We start from the raw sequence: 24,997 nt of genomic DNA, 5'->3' as shown, positions 1-24,997 counted from the left end.
GCTGTGCGGGGCAGCTTTGGTGAATGGGGCTGTTGGAGGAGCAATCGGGAAGGCCAGGTGCTTAGAGACCAGCCTTGCTCATGGGGACCTGGCTGGCACTTGAGGACCAGCCTCACTTGTGGGAATCTGGCTGTGCCCTTGAGAACCAGCCTCACTCGTGGGGACCTGGTCGTGCACTTAGGGGACCAGCCTTGCACGTAGGGACCAGGCTGTGCATTTGAGGACCAACCTAGCTCATGGGAACCTAACCATACACTTAGGGGATCAGCCTTGCATGTGGGGACCTGGCCGTGATCTTCGGGACCGGTGTCAACTCTTGAGGACCTGGTTGTGCACTTGGGAGACCCGCCTCACGGATGGGGACCCAGCTGTGTGTTTGGGGACCACCCTCACTGGTGGGGACCTGGCCTTGTGCGGGTGGACAGTGGTGAAGAGGGCCGACAGTAGTGAAGGGGGAGGCTTGCGTGGGGTCCATCCAAGCTGCTGTGGGCACGCCATGCAGGCCCACCTACCCACACCATCCCAGGCCCGCGCCCCCTCACCGGCGAAAGCAGTGCGCGGCCGACAGCACCCAGTACTCATTGAGGATGGAGCCGCCGCAGACGTGCAGGCCCGCGTAGTGCACGCTGACCTGCCACGGCCACTTCCTCTCCGGCGCAGGGACACCGCCCAGGATCTTCCCCTCCTTGCTGGGCTGACCACAGGCTGCAGGGAGAACGGAGCTCACGGTGGAGCCACGCTGGAGCCACGGGAGAGGTAGGGCAGGCAGGGGATGCTGGGGAGGGGCAGGGGACATAGGAGGAAGGGAAGGCAGTGGACATGGGGGAGGGGCAGGGGCAGGCAGGCGACATAGAGGAGGAGGCCCGCCACCGAGAGAGGCCCCAAGGGCAATGTCTCCAGCCGCCCGCCCGCCCCTGGGGCAGGGCCTACCCACGCTGCCAGTCAGGGAGATTCCCTGGTTCTCTGGGTGTCTGTGGACCGAGGCTGCGACCCCGGGAGGGGGCACCACCAGGAACAGCAGCAGAAGGCCCAGGGCACAGGGTCCGAGTGGGCCCATGCCGGAAGCAAGGGCCGCCATGAGGCTCCAGGCAGCGCCCCCAGCCGGTGACTAGTTCCTGACAGGTGACTGTGTCTCCAGCACAGGATTGCGCCCCCACCAGGTGGCTGCACCCCAACATGTGACAGGCTCCCACCAGGCGATGGCATTCCCAGCAAGTGAGGGTGCCTGGCCTGGACATGTGACTGCACCCCCATCACATGTCTGTGTCTCGTCCATTTACCTCTCCCGACCTGGACACATGATGGCTCCCAAGCTGGACATGTGACAGTGCCCCAACCATACCTCATATGCCTAGGTGTGGCATTCCATTCCACAATCAGGTCTAAACACAGTGGTCCATTTGAGAATTCTGTGTTTTAAATCGTGATGCTCTCAGTTTTCTCTGTGGCCCAACTTAGTTCTGTTAGGTCAATGACAATTTATACATCTGCCACCCAGCTATCAAAAAAAAAAAAAAAAAAGAAAGAAAAAAGAAAAAAAAAAGGAAGGAAAGAAAAGAAAAAGAAATAGGCCAGGCATGGTGGCTCATGCCTGTAATGCCAGCACTTTGGGAGGGTGAGGCAGGTGGATCACTCGAGGTCAAGAGTTTGAGACTAGCCTGGCCAACATGGCAAAACCCTGCCTCTACTGAAAATACAAAAATTGGCTAGGCATGGTGGCACACAACTGAAATCCTGGTTCCTTGGGAGGCTGAGACAGGAGAATAGCTTGAACCTGGGAGGCAGAGATTGCAGTAAGCCAAGATCACACCTCTGCACTCCAGCCTGGGTGACACAGCGAGACTCCGTCTCAAAAAAAAAAAAAAAAAAAATTCATTAAGCCTTCATTTATACTTGCTAAAATTTATCCCATTGATTCTACATTATGGTGAGTTGTATAATTATTTCATGATATATTACAATATAATAATAATAGAAATAAAGTGGACAATAAATGTAATGTGCTCAAATCATCCCAAAACAATTTCTCTGCCAGGAGGCAACTTTGGAACTGAGTAACAGGCAGAGGTTGCAACAGTTTGGAGGGCTCAGAAGAAGAGAGGAAAATGTGGGAAAGTTTGGAACTTCCTAGAGACTTGTTGAATGGCTTTGACCAAAATGCTGATAATGATTTGGACAATGAAATCCAGGCTGAGGTGGTCTCAGGTGGAGATGAGGACTGGAGTAAAGGTAATGCTTGCCATGTTTTATCAAAGAGGCTGGCAGCATTTTGCCCTTGCCCTAGAGATTTGTGGAACTTTGAACTTGAGGGAGATGATTTAGGGTATCTAGTGGAAAAAATTTTTAAGCAGCAAAGCATTCAAGAGGTGACTTGGGTGCTGTTAAAAGCATTCAGGTTTAAAAGGGAAACAGAGCATAAAAGTTTGGAAAATTTGTAGCCTGATGATGTGATAGAAAAAGAAAACCCCATTTTCTGAGGAGAAATTCAAGCCGGCTGCAGAAATTTGCATAAGTAATGAACAAACAAAATTTAATGGCCAAGACAACAGGGAAAATGTCTCTCCGGGGCATGTCAAAGAGATTTCTCACAGCCCCTCTTACCACAGGCCTGGAGGCCTAGGAGGAAAAAATGGTTTCATGGGCCAGTCCTAGGGTCCCCATGTTGTGTGCAGCCTAGAGGCTTGGTGCCCTGCATTCCAGCTGCTCTAGTCATGGCTAAAAGGGACCAAGGTACAGCTCAGGCCATGGCTTCAGAGGGTGCAAGCCCCAAGCCTTGGCAGCTTCTACATGATGTTGAGCCCGTGGGTGCACACAAGTCAAGAATTGAGGTTTGGGGACTTCTGCCTAGATTTCACAGTATGTATGGAAATGCTTGGATGTTCAGGCAAAGTTTGCTGCAGGGGTGCGGCCCTCATTGAGAGCCTCTGCTAGGGCAGTGCAGAAGGGAAATGTGGGGTTGAAGCCCCCACACAGAGTCCCCACTGGGGCACTGCCTAGTGGAGCTGTGAGAAGAGGGCCACTGTCCTCCAGACCCCAGAATGGTAGATCCACCAACACCTTGCACTGTTCACCTGGAAAAGCTGCAGACACTCAAGTTCAGCCTGTGAAAGCAGCCAGGAGGGAGGCTGTACCCTGCAAATCCGCAGGGCAAAGCTGCCCAAGACCATGGGAACCCACCTCTTGCATCAGCATGACCTAAATATGAGACGTGAAGTCAAAGGAGATTATTTTGGAGCTTTAAGATTTAACTGCCACACTGAATTTCTGACTTGCATGGGGCCTTTAGTCCCTTCGTTTTGGCCCATTTCTCTCATTTGGAATGGGTGTATTTATTCAGTGCCTCTACCCTCATTGTATCTAGGAAGTAACTAACTTGCTTTTGATTTTACAGGTTCATAGGCAGAAGGGACTTGCCTTGTCTTGGATGAGATTTTGGGCTGTGGACTTTTTAGTTAATGCTGAAACGAGTTAAGACTTTAGGGGACTGTTGGGAAGGCATGATTGGCTTTGAAATGTGAGAACATGAGATTTGGGAGGGGCCAGGGGTGGAATGATATGGCTTGGCTGTGTCCCCACTCAAATTTCATCTTGAATTGTAGCTCCTATGATTCCCACATGTTGTGGGAGGGACCCCAGTGAGAGATAATTGAGTCATGGGGGTAGTTTTCCCCATACTATTCTCATCGTAGTGAATACGTCTCATGAAATCTGATGGTTTTATAAAGGGAAACCCTTTTCACTTGGTTCTCATTCTCTCTTGCTTGACACCATGTAAGACTTGCTCCCCCTTTCCTTTCTCCATGATTGTGAGGCCTCCCCAGCCACGTGAACTGTGAGACCATTAAACCTCTTTTTCTTTATAAATTACCCAGTTTCAGATATGTCTTTATCAGCAGCGTAAAAATGGACTAATACAATGCAATTCCATTTGTCTATTTTTATTTTGTTGCCTGAGCCTTTGGGATCATATCCAAAGTTTCCTTGCCTAAGCCAATGTTGTGAAGTTTTTCCCTGTATTTTCTTCTGGTAGTTTTATAGTTTCAGGTCTAAGTCTTTAACCCATTTTTAGTTGAGTTTTGTGCAGGGTGTAAGATGAGGGTCTAATTTTATTCTTCTGCATGAGGATAACCAGTTTTCCCAGCATCATTTATTGAATAGTCTGTCCTTTCTCCAATGTATGTTCTAAGCGTTTTTGTCAAAAATCAATTGACTATAAATGCATAGGTTTATTTCTTGGCTTTCTATGAGATTCCATTGGTCAGTGAGTCTGTTTTTGTTTGGTTGGTTGATTTTGTTTTGTTTTGGCCAGGATCATTCTATTTTGATTGCTTCATAATATATTTTGAAGTTAGGTAGTGTGATGCCTCTAGCTTTATTCTTTCTGCTCAAGATTGTTTTGACAATTTGAGGTCTTCTGTGGTTCCATATGAATTTAAGGATTATTTTTTCTTGACATTTTCTATGAAAAATGACATTGGAATGTTGATATGAATTGCATTGAATCTGTAGATTGCTTTGGGTAGTACAGACATTTTAACAATGTTAATTCTTTTACTCCATTAACATGGGATATCTTTACATTTATTTGTATTTTCTTCTATTTCTTTCACAAGGATTTTATAGCTTTTAGTATACAAGTCTTATAAAGAAGTATTTGATAATAAAATATGAATATAAATAGACAATAAAATAAGTATTTTGTTATTGTTGTCGCTATTGTCAATGGAATTGTGTTCTTAATTTCTTTTTCAGATAGCTTGTTATTAGTGTATAAAAATGCCACTAATTTTTATTATTGATTTTGTCTCCTACAACTTTACTGAATTTATCAGTTCTAACAGCTTTTTGGTGGATTCTTTAGGATTTTCTTTGTATAGTATCATGTCATCAACAGAGACAATTTCACTTTTTCCTTTCCAGTTAGGATATCTTTTATTTTCTTGCCTTGCCTAATTGCTCTGGCTAGGATTTCCAGAACTATGTTGAAAAAAAGTAATTAGAGTGGGCATCCTTGTCTTGTCCCTGATTTTACAGGAAAAGCTTTCAACTTTCACTGTTGAGTATAATGTTAGCTATGCATTTGTCGTATATGACTTTTATTGTGTTCAGGTATATTGCATGTATACCTATTATGTTAACAATGTTTATCATAAAAGGTATTGAATTTTAGGCTGGGCATGGTGGCTTACACCTGTAATCCCAGCACTTTGAGAGGCTGAGGTGGGTGGATCACCTGAAGTCAGGAGTTCAAGACCAGCCTGGCCAACGTGGCGAAACCCCATCTCTACTAAAAATACAAAAATTAGCCAGGTGTGGTGGAACATTCCTGTAATCCCAGCTACTTGGGAGGCTGAGGCAGGAGAACCTCTTGAGTCCAGGAGGCAGAGGATACAGTGAGCCAAGGTCACACCACTGCACTCCAGCTTGGGAAACTCCATCTCAAAAATAAAAATTTTGAGATGGAACAAGACTCCATCTCAAAAATAAAAAAGGTATTGAATTTTTTGAAATGCTTTTTCTGCATCTATTGAGATAATCATATGGTTTTATCCTTCATTTTGTTACTGTGATGAATCACATTTATTGATTTGCATATATTGAACCATCTTTGCATTCCAGAGATAAATCCTACTTGATCATAGTGAATGATCTTTTTAATGTGCTGTTGAATTTGGTTTGCTAGAATTTTAAGGACTTTTGTATCTATGTTCATCAGGGATATTTATATTTGTATCTGTTCAACTGTAATTTCCTTTTCTTGTAATACCTTTGTCTGGCTTTAGTAATATAGTAATACTGGCCTTATAAAATGAGTTTGGAAGTGTTGCCTCTTCTTCAATTTTTTGGAAGAGTTTCAGGGACTGATGTTGGCTTTTCTTTAAATTTTTGATAAAACTTAGCCATGAAGTCATTAAATCCTGGGCTGTTCTTTGATGGAAGAACTTTTGTTATTGATTCAATCACTTTAGTTGTTATTGGCTTGTTCAGGTTTTCTATTTCTTCATGATTCAGTCTTGGAAGGTTTTATGTGTCTAAGAATGTATTCATTTCTTCTAGATATCCAATTTTTGGTGTACAATTGTTTATAGTAGTTTCTTGCGATCCCTTTTACTTCTGTGATACCAGTTGTTATGCCACCACTTTCGTTGCTGATATTTGAGTATTTTCTTTTTTTTCTAGTCTAGTAAGCGTTTGTCAATTTTGTTCATCTTTTCAAAAAACTAGCTATTAGTTTTATTTATTTTTTCTATTGTTTTTCTAGTCACAATTTTATTTATTCTGCCCTAATATTTGTTATATCCTTCCTTCTGCTAGCTTTGGGCTTAGTTTGTTCTTTTTCTAGTTCCTCAATGTGTAGCATTAGTGTGTTAGGCCATTTTTGCATCACTATAAAGAAATACTGGAGGCTGGGTAATTTATAAGGAAAAGAAGTTTTTTTGAATTGGCTTACTATTATTCAGGCTGTATAGGAAGCATAGCACCAGCATCTGCTTTTAGTGAGGGCCTCAGGAAGTTTCCAGTCACAATGGAAGGTGAAGGGGAGCAAGCATGTCACATGGTGAGAGCAGGGGAGAGAAGAAGGAATCCTAGGCTTTTGAAAAAACAGATTTCATGTGAAGTAACTGAGCACGAACTCACTTATTATCAAGGGAATGTTGCCAAACCATTCATGAGGGATCTGCCCACGTGATCCAATCACCTCCCACCAATCCCCACCTCCAACACTGAGGATTACATTTCAACATGAGATTTGGAAGGGACAGATATGCAAACCATTTCAATTAGAATATTTATTTAAGGTCTTTTCTCTTTTTTGCCATAAGCATTTCTTGCTATAAATTTCCCTTTTAGGACTGCTTTTGGTGCATCCCATAAGTTTTGGTATGCTGTGTTTTCATTTTTTGTCTCAATGTCTCTTTTATTTCCTTTGTAATTTCTTCTGTGATTTATTGGTTGTTTAGGAACATGTTGTTTAATTTCCACATATGTGTGAATTTTCCAAGATTTCTCATGATTTCTAGTTTCATGCCTTTGTGATCCAAAAAGATACTTGATATAATTTCAGTTCTTAAGTTTGTTAAGACTTGTTGTGTGGCCTAGACCTAACATAGGATCTATCTAGAAGAATGTTTTATGTGCACTTGAGAAGAAAGTGTATTCTGTTGCTGTTGAGTGAAATGTTCTGCATAAGTCTGCTAGGTCCAAGTGGTCTAAAGTGTAATTCAAGTCCAGTGTTTCCTTATTAATGTTCCATCTATATGATCTGTTCATTGTTGAAAGTGGGGTAGTGTATTATTGTAAAATACTATTATTATATCAAGTCTATCTTTCCCTTCAGATCACTTAATAATCATGTCGTGTATTTAGATGCCCCAATGTTGGGTGTGTGTATATTTACAATTATTATTTCCTCTTAATGAATTGAGCCCTTTACCATTATATAATGACCTTCTTTGTCTCTTTTTATAGCTTTTGACTTAAAGTTGATTTTATCTTATATTAGTATAACTACCCCTGCTCTCTTTTAGTTTCCATCTGTGTTGAATATTTTTTTCCATCCCTTCACTTTCGCTCTATGTGTCCTTACTAGTAAAGTGAGTCTGTTGTAGGCAGTATATAGTTGTTTCTTGTTTTTTTAAAAAATCCATTCACCCACACAATGTCTTTTGATTGAATAACTTGATTCATTTACATTCCAGTCAAATATTATAGGTAAGAACTTACTGCTGCCATTTTGTAATTTGTTTTCTGGTTGTTTCATAGATTATTTGTTTCTTCTTCTCTTGGTGTCTTCTTTTGTGATTTGGTGGTTTCCTGTGTTGGTCTGCTTTTAATCCCTTCTTTTTATATTTCTTGCATCTACTGTAGGTTCATGCTTTGTGGTTACCATGAGACCTATTGGCTTAGTCCCTTTTCTGTTTTTATACCAGAATACCACAAACTGGGTAATTTATAAACAATAAAAGTTTATTTATCTCACAGTTCTGGTGGCTAAGAAGTCCAAGAGCATGGTATTGGCATCTGATGAGAGCCTTCTTGCTGAGTCATGACATAATGGAGGGCATCACATAGCAAGACACCAAAATCAAGAAAGCCAGAGAGAGCTGCTTTTGTAATAAAGCCAGTTTCATGATAGTGACATTACTCTGTTCATGAGGGCAGAGGGATTACATTTCCAACACATGAACTTTTGGGTGGCACATTCAAATCCTAGCATTTACATAAAAATCTTATAATTAAAACAGGCTATTTTATGCTGATAACAACTTTGATTGCAAACGAAAACTCTACACTCTCACTCCCCCCAACACCTTTTTGTGATTTTTTATGTTAAAATTTACGTTTTTTTCTAATTTGTGTCCTTTAGCAATTTATTATAGCTACAGTTGTTTTCAATCGTTCTGTCTTTTAATCTTCATAATAGAGGTACAATTGCTTTTTACACCACACTTACGGTATTTTGAGTATAACTATGTATTATTTATACCATTGAGTTTTTACTTTCATATGTTTTATGTTATTAGGTAGTAGCCTTTCATTTTAGGTTAAATAACTTCCTTTAGCAATTCCAAGCCTAGTGCAAGGTTAGTAGTGATCAAATCCCTTAGCTTTGTTTGTCTGGGAAAGTTATTTCTGTCTTACTTCTGAAGGAAAATATTCTTGGATAGCAGGGTCTTTTTCCCTTTAGCACTTTGAATGTATCATTCTACCCTCTCCTGGCCTGCAGGGTTTCTGCCAAGAAATCCACTGACAGCTGTACTGGGACTCTCTTGACTGTGATGTGTTTTTAGGTCTTATTGCTTTTAGTATTCTTTCTCTGTTTTTGATTTTTGATAATTTGATTATGGTGTATTTTGGTGAACTGTTGGATTGGATTTAGTTGACAGCCTCTTAGCTTTCAGTACCTGGATGTTGTCATCTTTCCTCAAATTTGAAAACTTTTCAGCCATTAGTTCATTAAATATACTTTCTGAGCCTTTTTGTCTCTCCTTCAAGGACTCCTATTTTGCATAGGTTAGTCTCTTGATGTTGTCCCCTAATTCCCATAGACCTTTATTTTTCTTTTCCTTTTGCTCGTCTGACTGGATAATTTCAAAATTCCTATCTTTGAGTTCACTGATTCTTTCTTCTACTTGATCAAGTCTACTATTGTAGCTTTCTGTCAAACATTTTAATTCAGTTATTATATTCTTTATCTCTAGGGTTTCTATTTGATTTTTATTGTTACTATTTCTTTGCCCAACATAGCTTTTAAATGCACACTAAAAATTTATTTTAAAAGTTATAATTAATGTGGAAGAGTAATAATTCAAGAAGAATAAGGCAGACAAAATTTCCCTATAAGATACTAAATCCTGTTATGATGCTACAGTAATTAAAACCTCAGTGGTGCATATGCAGAGACAAAAAAATATTGATTGAGAATGCAATTGTCTTAGTCAGTCAGGCTGCTATAACAAAATACCATAAACCGGATGGTTTATAGACAACAGACATTTATTTCTCACAGTTCTGGAGGCTGGAAGCTTGGGATCAGGGTGCCAGTATGGTTAGGTTCTGATGAGAGCTCTCTTCTGAGGTGAAGACTGCCATTTTCTCACCGTGACTTCACATAGTAGAAGGAGGATAAAAGAGTACTCAGGGGCCGGGTGCGGTGGCTCATGCCTGTAATCCCAGTACTTTGGGAGGCCAAGGCAAGCGGATCACCTGAGTTCGGGAGTTCAAGACCAGCCTGACCAGTATGGAGAAACCCTGTCTCTACTAAAGATACAAAATATTAGCTGGGCATGGTGGCTCATGCCTGTAATCTCAGCTACTCAGGAGGCTGAGGCAGGAGAATCGCTTGAACCTGGGGGGCGGAGGTTGTGGTGAGCCGAGATCGTACCATTACACTCCAACCTGGGCAACAAGAGTGAAACTCTAAAAAAAAAAAAAAAATTGTACTCAGAGCCCCTTTTATAAGGGAACTAATGCCATTAATGAAGATGCCACTCTTAACCTAACTCCCAAAGGCCCCACCTCCTAATACCATTACACTGGGGGTTAGGATTTCAACATCTAAATTTGGGAGGAGCACAAACATTCAGTCCATTACAGGAACCAAGCTCAGAATTAAATCCTTATAGACATGGAATTTCAATACATGACTGAGGTGGCATGGGAGATCAGTGGGGAAAAGAGAAACTATTCAATGAATGGTTCTTGGAAAAGTGGTTATCCACATGGGGAAAAATGAAATAAGAACCCTACCTAAATTTTTTTTTTTAAAAGCAAACCCTTAAATGACAAAGAGGACACTTTACGACTTTAGATTGAAATATAGACATGTTTTCAATAATGGTGAACAATGTAATAAGGGCCAGCCCTCCCAATGAACACGACTTTTTTTTTTTTTGAGACAGAGTCTCGCTCTGTTACCCAGGCTGAAGTGCAGTGGCACAATCTTGTCTCAATGCAACCTCTGCCTCCGGGTTCAAGCAATTCTTGTGCCTCAGCCTCCCAAGTAGCTGAGATTACAGGCGTGTGCCACCATGCTGGGCTAGTTTTTTTGTGTTTTAGTAGAGACGGGGTTTCACCATGTTGGCCAGGCTAGGTCTTGAATTCCTGGCCTCAAGCGATCCACCCGCCTCAGCCTCCCAAAGTGCTAGGATTACAGAAATGAGCCACCATGGTCGGCCACAACTAACAATTTATGACAAAACATAAAAGCCATCTCCATAGAAGCAGAAATATCAAAAACATGGCAATGAATCACCAGAATAACATCTAGAGGAGTGAGGAGATCTAAGCATTCAAGGCTGTTTCTGCCCTTTAAGAAACGGCAGACAAGTGACTTTGTGTCATTTTTTGGCAGTCTTTTTAGGCTAAGGAAACACATGTGGGAGTCTAGGATTCACCAACGGTGTGGACCATGCTAAACCACACCTGCTTTGGGCTGAAAACAAGAATGGATGCACCTTAGGAGTAAGGGTGAATCAGAAGTAAACCAACCCTTTGATGGACTGAAGCCCAGCTTTGAGTCATCTTGGTGGCTTGGAAAATCTCAAACCCTGAACTTGGTATAAGGTAAATCCAGATTGCTAGTGCCCCCATGTGCTTAGCAGAAGCAAATAATAATCCTCTTAAGGTGATGATAATATCACCCCTAGCTTTAAATTATTTCTAAAAATAAAATTTAAATAGCTTTCAGCACACAAAGATGACCAGAAATGTGAGATATCATACCATGACCAAGAAACAATAAAACATCAGACCTGAAGAAATGCATATACTTGAATTATCAGCCAAAACTGTAAAATGAATGTGCTTATTATGCTCTAGGGGATAAAACGAAGCTTGTGAATTTTTTGCAACAACTGGAAACTATAAATTTGATGGAGATTATTTTTAAGAACCAAAAAGAAACTTCAATAAATGAAAGGCACAAACTCTAAATTCAGAACTCCCTGAATGGCTTTAATAACAGTTTTAGACCCAGATAAAGAGAGAATTCATGATTGAGAAGATAAGTCAGAAGAAATTACCCAGAATGGGAAGGAAAAAAAAGGATGCTCAAAAAGAAAAAGTATGAATGTACTTCAGTGCTGTATTCATGTACTGTTTTTAAAGCACTATTTTTGTTTTAATTTTGTTTGAATCAAATAATAAAAATAATTTATATTTCTGGCCGCCAAGATACAGTAACAAGAGCCAAATTTACCTTTCATCTGAAACAACAACAACAAAGAATAAATATAGAAAAACGAGTTTTCAGGACCTGAACATCAAGCAATGAATGACTGCCATCCCTGAGAGACAGGAAAGAAAAGGAGTTAGCCCTGTGATTGTCTCAGCTTCCAGGCCATAGCACAAGAAGAAGAAACCCATATTGAGCCTAGCAGAGTACTTGAATTGATGAGACAGGTGAGAGTCCAGGAGACCAAGATGACTAGAGTTCTCAGTACAGAGTACCAGAGATGTAAGATATGGAGACAGAGAGAACCTTAGAGAACTGAAGAAAGTTTACTTTACATACTTAGCTGAGTGCTGATCAGCACGAGCATATGAGAAACATACCCTAGGCTGGATAAAGAATTTCCCAAAAGAAAGAAAATACTACTCAGTGCTTATATCCAGGGCTGGGAATAGTGCCTGTTTCTACTAGCCAGATATGAAAAGTTCATAATTCTTGTTTGTATGGTGTTCCTGCCTGAGCAATAAGGAATAATTCACACTAGACTGAGCAGTACTCAAATGTCTACTCAAAGAATACCAGGCATACAAAGAATCAAGAAAACACAACCCATAATGAGTAGAATAATTGGTCAACTGAAACTGACCAGTGGCTGACTCAAATGTCAGAATCAGTAACAAGGACATTAAAACGGATATTATAACTGCATTCCATGAAATCAAAAATTTACATGGAAACCTGAAAGATGTAAAAAAGACATAAACAATTTATAGAAATGAAAGAATAATGTCTGAAATTAAAAGTACACTGGATAGCATTAATGGTAGATTACATATTATAGATAAAAAGATTAGTAAACTTAAAGCCAGCATTAGAAACTATACAAAAAGAAACACAAAGAAAAAAAAGTGACAAAACAGGCATGAAACATATAGAACACAGAAAGCAAAATGGCAGACATACATCCAACATCACCAATAATAACATTAAATATAAATGAATTAAAATATCCAATCAAAATGTTGAGATTGTCAGACAGACAAAAACAAGCAAAAGAAAACAAGATCCTACCACACGTCCACAGGTGACACATTGTAGATTCAAAGATACACAGATTGAAAATAAAAGGATGGAAAAACATATATTATGAAAACAGAAAGCATAAAAGTACTAGGGTAGTTATAATACTACCAGACAATATTGTCTTTAAAACAAAAATTATTGCTAGAGAATAAAAGTAGACACTTATACAAAGGGTTGATTCATTACAAAGATATAATAACTCTAAACATATATGCATCTAACAACAGAACCCCAAAATCCAGGCAGCAAAAAATTGGCAATTGAAGAGAGAATAGACAGTTAAACAATAACAAGCTAAATACTCTAATAGCCCACTTTTAAGAATGAATAAGACAACTAGAATAAAGATCAAACAGGGTGTGTAAGAATGGAACACCACCACTAACCAGCTAGCACTAACAGAGATCTATAGAATACTTCCTGCAACAACAGCAGAATATACATTTTTCTCTAAACACATGAAATATTCCTCAGAATAGACCATATGCTAGACGAAAAAAAAAAAAACTCAATGAATTTAAAGGATTGAAATCATACAAATAAAATCCTCTAGCCAAATGGAAATAAATCTGAAATAACAACAACAACAACAACAACAACAAAAAACTGGGAAATCCACAAATACGTAGAAATTAACACACTCAAATGACCAGTGGGCCAAATATATCATAAGATAAGTTAGAAAACATTTTGAGATAAATGAAAAGGAAAGCACAACATAAGAGATGTAGCTAAAGCAAGTTGTGGAGGTAAACTCATAGCTTTAAATGCCCACATGAAAAAAAAGAGAAAGTTTTAAAATCAAGAACCTGATCTTCCACTTTATGCAACAGAGAGAAGAGCAAACCAAACCCAAAGCAAACAGCAGAAAGGCATAATAAAGATCAGAGTAGAAATCAATGAAATAGAAAATAGAAAAACATATAGAAAAATCAACAAAACCAAAAGTTTGTTATTTGAAAAGATCAATTAACAAACTCTTAGCTAGAGTGACAGTAAAAACAGAAAGACTCAAATTACTAAAATTAGGGATGATTTACAGAAAAAAAGGCTTATAGGGGAATATTATGAAGCACTTTATGCCAACAAATGAGATAGATGAAATGAACGCCTTCCTAAAAAGACACAAACTACCCAAACTGACTCAAGTAGAAATAAAGCAGCTGAATAGGCTATTACAAGAATAATTTTAAGACTTCCCACAAAGAAAAGTCCAGTTCTAGATGGCTCCAATGATTAATTCTACCACATAAAGAATTATTAATATAATTCCTTCATATACTCTTCCAAAAGTAGAAGAAGAAGGAACATTTTATTTATTTATTTTAGAAATAGGGTATCACTATGTTGCCCATGCTGATCTCAAAGTCCTGGGCTCAAGTGATCTTCCTGCCTCAGCCTCCTGAGCAGCTGGGACTACAGGTGCATGCCACTGAATCAGGCTTTCAACTCTTTTTTTGAGGCATTTCCCTGATGCCAGAACTAGATACAGTTATCACAAGAAAATAAAACTACAGACCAATATCTCTTATGATAGGTACACAAATTTCTCAACAAAATACTAAGGAACTGAATCCAACAATATATTAAAAGTATTATACATCATGGCCAAGTGAGATTTATCCCAGGAATGCAAAGTTGGACTAACATTCAAAAATCAATTAAGATCATCTATCATGGTTGCAGTGTAAAAAAATAAAAATAAAACAAACAAGCAAAAAACCACAAAAGTCAATTAAGAACACAATCCACATGATCATCTCAATAGGTGCAGAAAAAGCATTTGAAAGAAGTCAGGCCAAGTGCGGTGGCTCATGCCTGTAATCCCAGCACTTTGGGAGGCCAAGGCGGGTGGATAACCTGAGGTCAGGAGTTCAAGACCAGCCTGGCCAACATGGTGAAACCCCATCTCTACTAAAAGTACCAAAAAAAGTTAGCTGGGCGTGGCAGTGGGTGCCTATAATACCAGCTACTTAGGTGGCTGAGATAGGAGAATTGCTTGAACCTGAGAGATAGAGGTTGCAGTGAGCCGAGATCATACCACCGCACTGCAGCCTGGGTGACAGAGCGAGACCCTGTCTGAAAAAAGAAAAAGAAAGAAAGAAAGAAGTCAACACCCTTTCATGATAAAGTACCCAACAATCTAGATACAGAAGGGAACGTCCTCAACCTAATAAGAGACAGCTACAAAAACCCCACAGTTAATATCATACTTAATGGTAAAAGATTAAATGCTTTCTCCATAAGATGTGGAACAAAACAAAGGTATCTCCTCTCACCACCTGTATTCAACATTGTACTGGAGGCTCCAGCCAGGAAAATTTGGCAGGAAAAGAAATAAAAGATATCCAGATTGGAAAGGAAGAATCAAAATGATCTCTATTTGCAAACATAATCCTGCATATAGAAAACTCTCAGGAATCCACTTAAAAAAAACTGTTAGAACTAACAATAGTTGCTGGATACAGGATCAATATATGGGGATTGATTTATTAATTTATTAATTGATGGAAAAACCCTGTCTGTGCTAAATATACACTAGCAATGAACAATTCAAACATGAAATAAAACAATTCCATGTACAATATCATCAAAAGGAATAAAATACTTAAAAATAAATTAAACAAAAGAAGTATGAGATTTGCACAATACAAAACATTGAAAGAAATTAAAGGGTATCTAAATAAATTCAAGGAAATTTAATGTTCATAGATCAGAAGATTTAATATTAAGATGGCAATACTCTCCCAAATTATCTACAGCTAATGAAATTCCTATCAAAATCCTAGTTGCCTTTTAATTTCTTTCAGAAATCAATAAACTGATCCTAAAATTCATATGAAAATTCAAGAGATCCAGAATTGCCATAACAGTCTTTATAAAGAACAAAGTTGGAAGACTCACACTTCCTGATTTCAAGTTACACAAAGACGGCATTGGCTGTCTGTTGGTGTTGGCATAAGGATACATATAGAGGTCAATGGAATATAATTAAGGATCCAGAAATAAACCTTCAAATTTACAGTCAAGACAATTCAATGAGGAAAGAATAGCCATTTCAATAAATGTTGTTAGGGATGACCGGATGCTTAGCTGCAAACTAATGAAGTTGAACACCACCTCACACCACACAGAAAAATCAACTCAAAGGGGATCATAGGCCAGGCACAGTGGCTCACACCTGCAATCCCAGCACTTTGGGAGGCTGAAGTGGGAGGATTATTTGATCCCAGGAGTTCAAGATCAATCTGGACAACATAGCGAGACCCCATCTCAAAATTTTATATATATATATATATCTCTCTCTCCAGGTGTGGTGACATGTGACTGTGGTCCCAGTTACTCAGGAAGCTGAGGTGGGAGCGTTACGTAAGCCTGGGAGTTCAAGGCTCTAGTGAGCCATGATCATACCACTGCACTCCAGCCTGGGTGACAGAGGAAGAAGAAGAAAGAAGAAAGAAGAGAGAAGAAGGAGAGGGAGAGGAAGGGGGAGGGGGAAGGGAAGAGGAAGCAGGGAGTGGGGAGGCAAATGAAAGATAGAAAGAGCCGGGCATGGTGGCTCATGCCTGTAATCCCAGCACTTTAGGAGGCCAAGGTGAGCAGATCACCACAGGTCAGGAGTTTGAAACCAGCCTGGCCAACATGGTGAAACTCTTTCTCTACTAAATATACAAAAATTAGCTGGTCATGGTGGCACACACCTGTAATCCCAGCTACTCAGGAGGCTGAGGCATGAGAATTGCTTGAACCCGGGAGGTGGAGGCTTCAGTGAGATGAGATTGTGCCATTACATTCCAGATTGGGCAACAGAGTGAGACTCTGTCTCAAAAACAAACAGAGAAAGAAAGAAGGAAGGAAGGAAGGAAGGAAGGAAGGAAGGAAGGAAGGAAGGAAGGAAGGAAAGAAAGAAGGAAGGAAGGGAAGAAAGAAAGAAAGAAGGAAGGAAGGAAAGAGAAAGAAAGAAAGAGAAAGAAAGAAACAAGAGAGAGAGAGGGAGGGAGGGAAGGAAGGAAGGAAGGAAAGAAGGAAGGAAGAAAGGAAAGAAGGAAGGAAGGAAAGAAGGAAGGAAGGAAGGAAGGAAGGAGAAAAAGTCATAAATCTACATGTAAGAGCTAAAACTGTAGAACTCTTAGAAGAAAACATGAATAAGCAATATTTTTTAATATGCTGTAAATTCTACTTCGTTATGGTACATAATCCTTTTTATGTTTTTCTTTACTAAATACTCCTTGGGTTTTGGCAAACTTTTGATTAATTTCCAGAGTTCTGAAAAAGTTGGTTTTGACAATATTTGTTATTGCTTTATGGAGAAGTGGATTTTTGGGACAGCATGACTCTACACAGTGGTGTTAAGAGCTCCTTGGAGGTGACAGAGCTGTTCTGTATCCTGGTGGCAGTGGTGGTTCCAAGAATCTCCACACAGGATCTGGTGGCATAGAACTAGAAAGTTTTAAAAAAGGCTGAAAACCGAATAAGGTCTGCAGTAAAGTTGTCTGCATTGTACTCTACAGTTAGATATGGTGTCATGATTAGGGAGGCTGAAGGGCAATGGGTACTCTGAGTACTACAGCCGCAGCTCCCTGCAGGTACCGAATCATTTCAAAACAAAGACACTGAATGGTTGGACAAGCATACATCTTGGACAGGTTACAGGAAGAGCTATGAAGATTCACAAATTCTTGCGGTGGGGGGGGACACACACATGCATACTGAACAAACATGCATGTAACATACAGTGCATGTTCACTTTGGGGTCGAGACTTAACATTTAAATGTACTACAGTTAGGCTCTAGATATCAAAAGGTGAAGCAGAGACATGATGGCGTGGAAGTGAACAGCCTCTGTAAACCAGCCAGAACCAGTTCGTAGTCATCATCTCTTATCAGGAGAAAGCTCCTGAAGTCAGTGTCGCATCCAGCGAACGCTGCAGTCATGGCTGGTGGTGCAGGGAGTCAGAGAGTCAGCCTCTGTGAGCTGGATGAGCTGCAGTTGTCTTAACGTTGCTTAGCTGGAGGCCAGTGCTTGTTTAGCTGCTGGAGAAAAAGAAAACCCTTATAGCAAGGTTAGAACACAGTTTATTCTTTAAGTGTAGGGTTGTGTGACTTAACACCTTGCCTGGCATGGTCTTAGGTTCTGTTTACAATTTGGCACCTTCTGCCACAAAAAGTTTGTTCTGTCAGTCTATGGCCTCTGTTTTAATAGCACCACAGAGACAAATCCGTCTCCAAGGTCCTTATCTTGACAATGGCCACGTCATCTCCAGAGTCTTCCAGAGAGTTTGGTGCAAGCCACCTGCTTTTGTCTGTAATCTTTGAAGACCCGGTGCAATCTCCCATGGTGTGGTGTCTACCTAGATTCAGTAAAATTCGCCCAGCTGGACCTGCAGCAGACGCCATGTGATGTGCATCTTCCACATGACCAGCAGGCACACGGCAAGAGAGCTGCCTACATGGACCCCACACGGTGTTAGGACAGATGCCTTGTGATCTCTATGTCTCCTGTGACCCTCTATCACACAAACTGCTCTAATCTCAGAATCTGGGGTCTGGGAGAGTCGCACAGCCTTCACATTAGAAGTGAATGGGATCCACAGAGCCTGCTGCAAGAAATGGAAGACGCCTTGCTGCCCAGGTGCACAGCTGCCCAGCAAGGCCCCACTCAGAGACATGAAGCTCCTGTGGCATCTTAGATGCCTCCCAAGCTTCAAAGCCGGACAGGCCTAGAGTGTCATGCATGGCTCCACTGAAGCCAGAGCTCCCAGGACCCAGTCCCCTCTGAGGGATGACCCAGGGAGAAAGCAACGCAGCCAGATGGCTGTGGTCCCACCACAGCGATCACAGAGGTCCAAAAGGGGCATTTCTCTTCTCTTCGTGTCTTCATGTTCCATTCCTTTGGATTTTGTTAGCGATTACAAAAATCCAGTTGTGTTGGGTCACAGAAGTTGCTAAGGAATCTGGATCACGGTCACTTTCTGGATCTGTTGGGTGCTGTAGTCTGGCTCTTCCCCTCATGTCACTGGCCAGGTAACTAGACTCAAATATGTCGGTGAATTTATGGCCTCCCTCCTGCCTCCCGCTTTTTTTTTTTTTTTTTTTTTTTTTTTTTTTGAGACAGGGTCTTGTTCTGTCACCCAGGCTGGAGTGCAGTGGTGTGATCACATCTCACTGCATCCTCCCACTCCCAGGTTCAAGCCATCCTCCCACCTCACTTCCCAAAGCGACTATAGGAATGACTGCAGGAATGGGCCACCATACCCGGCCCAGATTTACCCTTTTAATTGATTTGTTTTCTACTGCCTTTTTGCATGACATACTTTGAAATGCATACATTCTTTGGGTACAGTTTAATGATATACTACAAATTTACTCATGCCTGTGTTTAGCTCCCCAACAAAGACACAGAATGTTTGCATCTCCTTGGAAATTTCCAACAGTCATCTGTCATTTTCAGCCCACCCCTACCCTCACAGGGACATCTGCTTCTTTCTTGTGGGTGGGTGAGGAGGCTCCTGTGTAAACTTACCTGGGCAGGTGAGCATTCAGGAGCAAAGCGGCCCCAGTCCTATAGCAGGGCCACTGCCCCACAGACCCCGCCATTATCCAGGCCAACTGGAGCTGCAGATGGTCCCTGAGCCATCACTGCACCCACTTTCCTCCTGTGCCCTCTCAAGAGGCTCTCACAGCCCCCACCTGTGTGGAAGAGTGGAGTGGGGTCAGTGGTCCTGGGGCCCCCAGGCCACAGCAGCAACTCGGGCTGCCCAGGTCTTCCTGTCTGTGGACGGAGGATGCTGGAGAAGTGAGGCTGTGGTCCCCTACCCCTGCTGTGTCTGGAGCCACCTGACCCGTCCTGGGTGTCTGCTGGCCACTCACCACGTGCCACCCCATTTTCAGCAGGGCAGAAAGAAGCTTGTAAGGCCATCATAGACAGAGAAACTGAGGCAGAGGAGAGGCTGGTCTAAGCTGGGACAGCCTGAAGCCTGATGCTCGACAGAGCCAAGGGGGAATGGGGACTGCAGCAGGCAAGGCCTCGAGGTGGGGTGAGAAGGTACATTCCCAACCCCAGGACAGTGGGGGCAGCTGCATGCTGCAGGGTTTCATGGTCCCTTTGTAGGAAGGATTATGGGAGTCGCTCTTGGGTCTCTCTTGGGATGATGGGGTTTGCTATAGAGACATCCTGGGCTAGGCCCCCTGGTCACTGAGCAAAACTCCAGACTTTTTGAGTTAGGTGCACCTGACCTCTCCACCCAGCCCCTTACACAGAACATGCTTCATCAGGTCTCCTACCACCAGCCCCTACCCCCAGCCACCCCTAGGGTTGTCCAAGCACTCCTTAGGGACCCACCTCCTGCTCTGCAGCCCATCAGGGCTTCCCTTTGACAGATGAGGCTGGAGAGGGCTGTGTCCAGGAGGGGACGGGACTGTGGGTGGGGCTGGCAGTAGCCCTAAGGGGAGTTTGGGCAGCTGCTGTGAGTAACCAGCCCACCACGCTCCATGCAGGGCACGTCGCAGGTACAGAGAGGGCCTGGTGGGACAGGGAGTTCTAGAGCAGGCCTGGGGTTGCAGGGAGTTCTTGAGCAGGCCTGGGGGTACGGGGAGTTCTAGAGAGGGCCCTGGGGGGCACAGGGAGTTCCAGAGCGGGCCTGGGGGTGCAGGGAGTTCCAGAGTGGGCCTGGGGGTTAGCAGGGAGTTCTAGATCAGGCCCTGTGGGTGACAGTGGCTTCTGTTTGGAAGGACTTTGAGAGAGGAATGGGGATACTGAGGGGTTTGGCCATCCACCACTGCAGCCCTGTGGCACCTGTGCCCTGTATGTGAAACCACTGATAAACCCCTGCATTGGGTGGGTAGATGGTGCGTGGATAGGATGTGAAGGTCTTTGGTATTTGACCTCTAGGCCAGAATATCTGTCCCTGAGCCGTGCAGGCTCTTAGAGCCCAGAATGTCTTACCAGTCACTGGCCTCCCTCAGAATGGGTTAGAAGCTCTGAGGGCCACACACAGTACTCATGGTCCAAGTCCCAGCAGAGCTGAGTCCCTGTGTCCAGCTGAGCTACAGCCCCGGTGAAGCAGCTCTACTCCTACACCAGGGGCCCTGCTGAGGCGCTGGAGCACATGTTCTTGTGTGCAAGGAACTCCCAGAGTGTCCCCAGGTCCCAGGCCACCACTGCCTTCCCCGTCAGACCAGAGCCCCAGGTCTGCTCTGCACCAGAGGCCAGGAGGTGGTAGGGGAGCTCCTGAGGAAGGAGGGAGTGGGGGGAGCTCCTGAGGGAAGGAGGGGGTGGGGAGAGCTCCCGAGGGAAGGAGGGGGTGTGGGGAGCTCCTGAGGGAAGGAGGGGGTGGGGGGAGCTCCCGAGGGAAGGAGGGGGTTAGGGGAGCTCCTGAGGGAAGCAGCAAGTGGTGAGGGAAGCTCCTGTGGGAAGGAGGGACTAGTGTGGGGAGCTCCTGAGGGAAGGAGGGGTGGGGGCAGCTCCTGAGGGAAGCAAAGGGTGGTGGAGGGTGCTCCTGTGGGAAGCAGGGAGTGGTGGGGGGAGCTCCTGAGGGAAGGAGGGGCTGTGGGGGGCTCCTGTGGGAAGGAGGGGCTGGGGGCACCTCCTGAGGGAATGGGGAGTTCAGGAGGTCGTGGGAGGACACCTGCTGTGGCCCTGGCAAGGCTGGGGTGACTCTGCTGCCCACTGGGCTTGCAAGGCAGCCTGGTCTATCGAGAGGCCCAGCCCCGCCTATGTGTTGCTGCCCCTCCCCACAGCTGGGCCTGTCCCAAGGTGTCTTCCTCCAACCCTCTTTGCCCCTCATCGGACAACAGCAGTGTGAGGCCTGGTGCGGGGCAGATGGGTGGCCTGGAGGCTCACCACCTAGAGAAGCCCCTGGGGTCTGGAGCACACTGCTTCCTTTCGAGCTGGGCCCTGCAGCCCCTGCCCCAATGCCTGATCTTCCCAGCTGCCCTCTGTGTCCTGCCAGGGACCCTCCTGCCAGGCCCACACCACCCCTCAGCCGCTAGCCAGCTACAGTGCCCTTCTTACCCTCTGTGATCCCTCAGTCCAGGGCCCAGCCTCTCTGTAAGTCTCAGCCAAAGTGGAACTGATCTCTGTCTCCTCCCCAGCACCCAGTGGGCCCACCCACCTCGGCTCCCCAACTGGAGGCCAGCCTGACTTCCAGCTCCTGCAGAGCCGTGGCCGCCCACGGCATTGGTCCTGTGCCCAAGCTGGTGTGGTGGAATTTGGCTCAGCAGCCCAGACATGGCTAGATCCTCCCTCTGCAATGGCTGGGATGCCAGGGGGCTCCCAGTATGAAATTCCCTTCGCCACAACTGTGGTGTTCCTGGGACAGCCCTCTGCAGCTGGCCTGAGGAGCATCCCAGTGGGAAATGTCCCTGCCCCCCCGCTGCCAAGAGGCGCAGAGCCAGCTCTGATGCCACTGAGTGCTGTGGAAGCTGGGAGCCTATGTGGGCAGCCAGTGTCTCTCAGGGCAGTGCCCTGTGTGGCTGGACAGGGGTGTGCTGCAGCTCCACACCCTAGGCCTCAGTTTCTCCCACCATAAGAGCTTCCTGGGGATTTCCTGGGAGCCAGGAGGGAGTGCATGGTCCTGCTCTCCCCGCAGGCACATCCCCCACTGCCCCAGCCAGCACAGCTGGTCCTGATTAGAGAGGACCCAGCTCCCCTCCTAAAGTGAGCAAGTCAGGCAGGGGAGGAAACGTGATCCCAGTCCCTCATCCCACATTCCAGCCCAGCAGAGCTGCAGGCAGCATGGCTCCTAACTCCTGGCCCCAGAGGGCTAGGGGAGCTCCTGGGAAGTGCTTCCACTTCCAGCAGGAGATGTGGCTTCCAGCAGGAGACGTATTTGGAGAGAGGTCTCCTCCCATGGCCTGGCTTCCCAGGGATGCTGGCTTTTGGCTCAGGCCTCCTCAGAAGGCATGAGGCCTGTTCTCCTCCCAGGGTCAAGCACTGGCTGATCGCAGCATAGCAGGCTCCGAGCTCTGGGGCATGCAAGAAGATAGCCCCACAGGCCACCTCCCATCCCCTAGCACCACAGGGCCTGCCCAGCAAAATGGAAGGGCAGAAGCCCCCAGGACCCTGGGGCAGCCCAGCCCTGACTTAAGCAGCCCCAGCTTTCCTCTCCCAATCCCTCTTCCATGCAGCTGGCTGGAGGCTGGGCTGCCCTGGCTCAGCATCGGGAGAGCAGTGGGTGGCACACTTGGTCACTTGTGCAGGAGGTCGTGCTGGAGTGACGAGGACTTCCCAGGACACTTTGAGGGGCCCAGACCCTGATTCCCAGCCTCTTTGGAAGAGGCTCCTGCTGGTATGGGATCTACCCCTGGGAGGTTTATGGGACCCTGCACCGCCTTGAGCACAGACCCCTGGGGCAGGGAGACAGCCCTTGCAGGGATATCACCCACATCAGGCTGTGCCTCTGTCTCTAGCATAGCGTTTGCCATGGGTTGGGGTGAGCTGTGCCTGCCAGAGATGCCACAGAGGCCCTTGACCCCCGAGAGGCCTGGCACAGCCCTGAGGTGGAGGGCTTCGGCCCCCAGACCCATGCTCTAGAGCAGAGGCCCCTGGAGTACCCATGATTGGCCAAGGCCCTGGCTGAGGAGCCTGTGGTCAACCTCTGGGGCCTGTGTGTCCCTGAGTTGCCCCCAGCTGGGGCAGCAACCCAGGAGCCCGTCCCCAGGCTAGGTTTCTGTGGCCTGAGGTTGGCTGGGCAGCTTGAAGGCTCCAGGCTGCCCCGAACACAGCCAGCAGACACCCAGCCTCAGCTGCGGGGTCCATGTGGCTCTCAGCATTCACAGTGGGAGAGGTGGAGGACACAGCCCTGGGAGCCTCCGGAGCCCTGCTCAGACCCTTGGCCCTGCCACTCCACCGGATCTCACGAACACTCACGCACAAGGGCCTTGGCAGCAGCAGCTCCCTCTGCTGGGCTGCTGAGATCCCCACTGTACAGATGGGGAAATGGAGGCCTGTGGAGGGAGAGACATGCCAAAGAGCACATGGTGACCCAGGCGGGACAGGCCTCTGGGCCATGAAGGCTTCCTCTGTCCTGACAGAGGGAGGAGATTGGACACGGTGTGTTGCGGGGGGTTTCCAAATGCGAACGCTGACCTTCTTCAAAGTACCCTCTGTGATCCCCACATCACATTTGGCCCCGAGAGGACAGTCCCTGACGGCCCAGACACTGAGGATTACAAAGCATGGAGATCTGGGGCACTGGAGCCTGGATGCAGGGTAGGCACCAGAGGACCTCCGAGACCTCTGAAGGGAGCCTGCTGGGGCCAGGGCCCATCCTGGACTACTCACAAATGAGATCCCAGAGCCCCTGCAGGGGAGTTCTGTGCTTCACCTGAGGAAGCAGCCTGACCTTCTGGTAACTCCATATTTACTTTCTGAGATGTTCTGTGCATCACCATGCTCCGTGCACATGCTGTGTGTGTGTGTTTCCCCATGTGTCTGTGTGTGCATCCCATGTGCCTGAGACGGTCTCTCAGCGTCTGCCTGCTGTTGTGTGTCTGCGTCTATGTGTTTCTGGATTTCAAACTTACTTTTGGCAATGAATCAAATGAAATCAGTATTTTGAATTATGCATTTTTATGTACGTCAAGCAGAATACTTCTAAAGGCAGTAAAGATAACAAGACTGTTTTGATACACACAAAAATGCAAAATCTGGACTCCGAATGGCCATGTGGTCTCAGCTACAACATATTGTGTTTTGTCCAATAAATTCAATGGCTTTTTAAAAATCTTGACTTGCAACAGCAAAGCACATTTTAATTAAACTCACCCAGAAGTCAAGAGAAGGAAAACGTTTGCTGCAAAGCTCAATCATAGCTGCTTGTGTTTGTAATTATAAGTAATGCAAGTCAGCAAGATGCATCCAAAACTTTCAAGAACCTTAAAACATCCCTAATACGTGAAGACATGTAGTTCAAACATAGGGTTAGGATCCTGGTCATGGCTGGGGTCGGGTGGGTAGGGTCAAGGTTAGGGTTAGCATTAGGATCAGAATTATGGTCAGGACTAGAGTCAGTGTCATAGTTAGGGTCAGGATTAGAGTTAGGATCAAGGTCATAAGGTCAGGGTTAGGGTTGGGGCCATGGTTAGGCTTATGGTCAGGGTCAGCATTAGGGTATCAGTATCATAGGGTCAGGTTCTGGGTTAGGGTTGGAGCCTGGGTTAGAGTTAGGGTCAAGCTCATGGTCACTGTTAGTGTAAGGATCAGGTTTAGGGCTAGACTTAGGGTCAGGGTCAGGGTCT

The 24,997-nt window shown here is 44.8% G+C and overlaps 1 protein-coding gene across 1 annotated transcript in view; it reads right to left on the bottom strand.

The window, feature by feature from the left end:
• LOC105478861 (serine protease 38) overlaps positions 1 to 1,078 on the bottom strand; it is a 28,153-nt gene extending 27,075 nt beyond the window's left edge. The window contains exons 1-2 of the mRNA XM_071081695.1: positions 931 to 1,078; positions 543 to 705 (exon numbers count right to left, since the gene is read on the bottom strand). Coding sequence (XP_070937796.1) covers positions 543 to 705; positions 931 to 1,078 — 311 coding nt within the window. The remainder of the gene's footprint in view (positions 1 to 542; positions 706 to 930) is intronic.
• Between the last annotated feature and the right edge of the window lie 23,919 nt (positions 1,079 to 24,997).

This window comes from Macaca nemestrina, chromosome 1 (genome assembly GCF_043159975.1).
Source record: "Macaca nemestrina isolate mMacNem1 chromosome 1, mMacNem.hap1, whole genome shotgun sequence".
In the NCBI taxonomy this organism is placed as follows: domain Eukaryota; kingdom Metazoa; phylum Chordata; class Mammalia; order Primates; family Cercopithecidae; genus Macaca; species Macaca nemestrina.
This window is presented reverse-complemented; position numbering and strand designations above follow the sequence as displayed.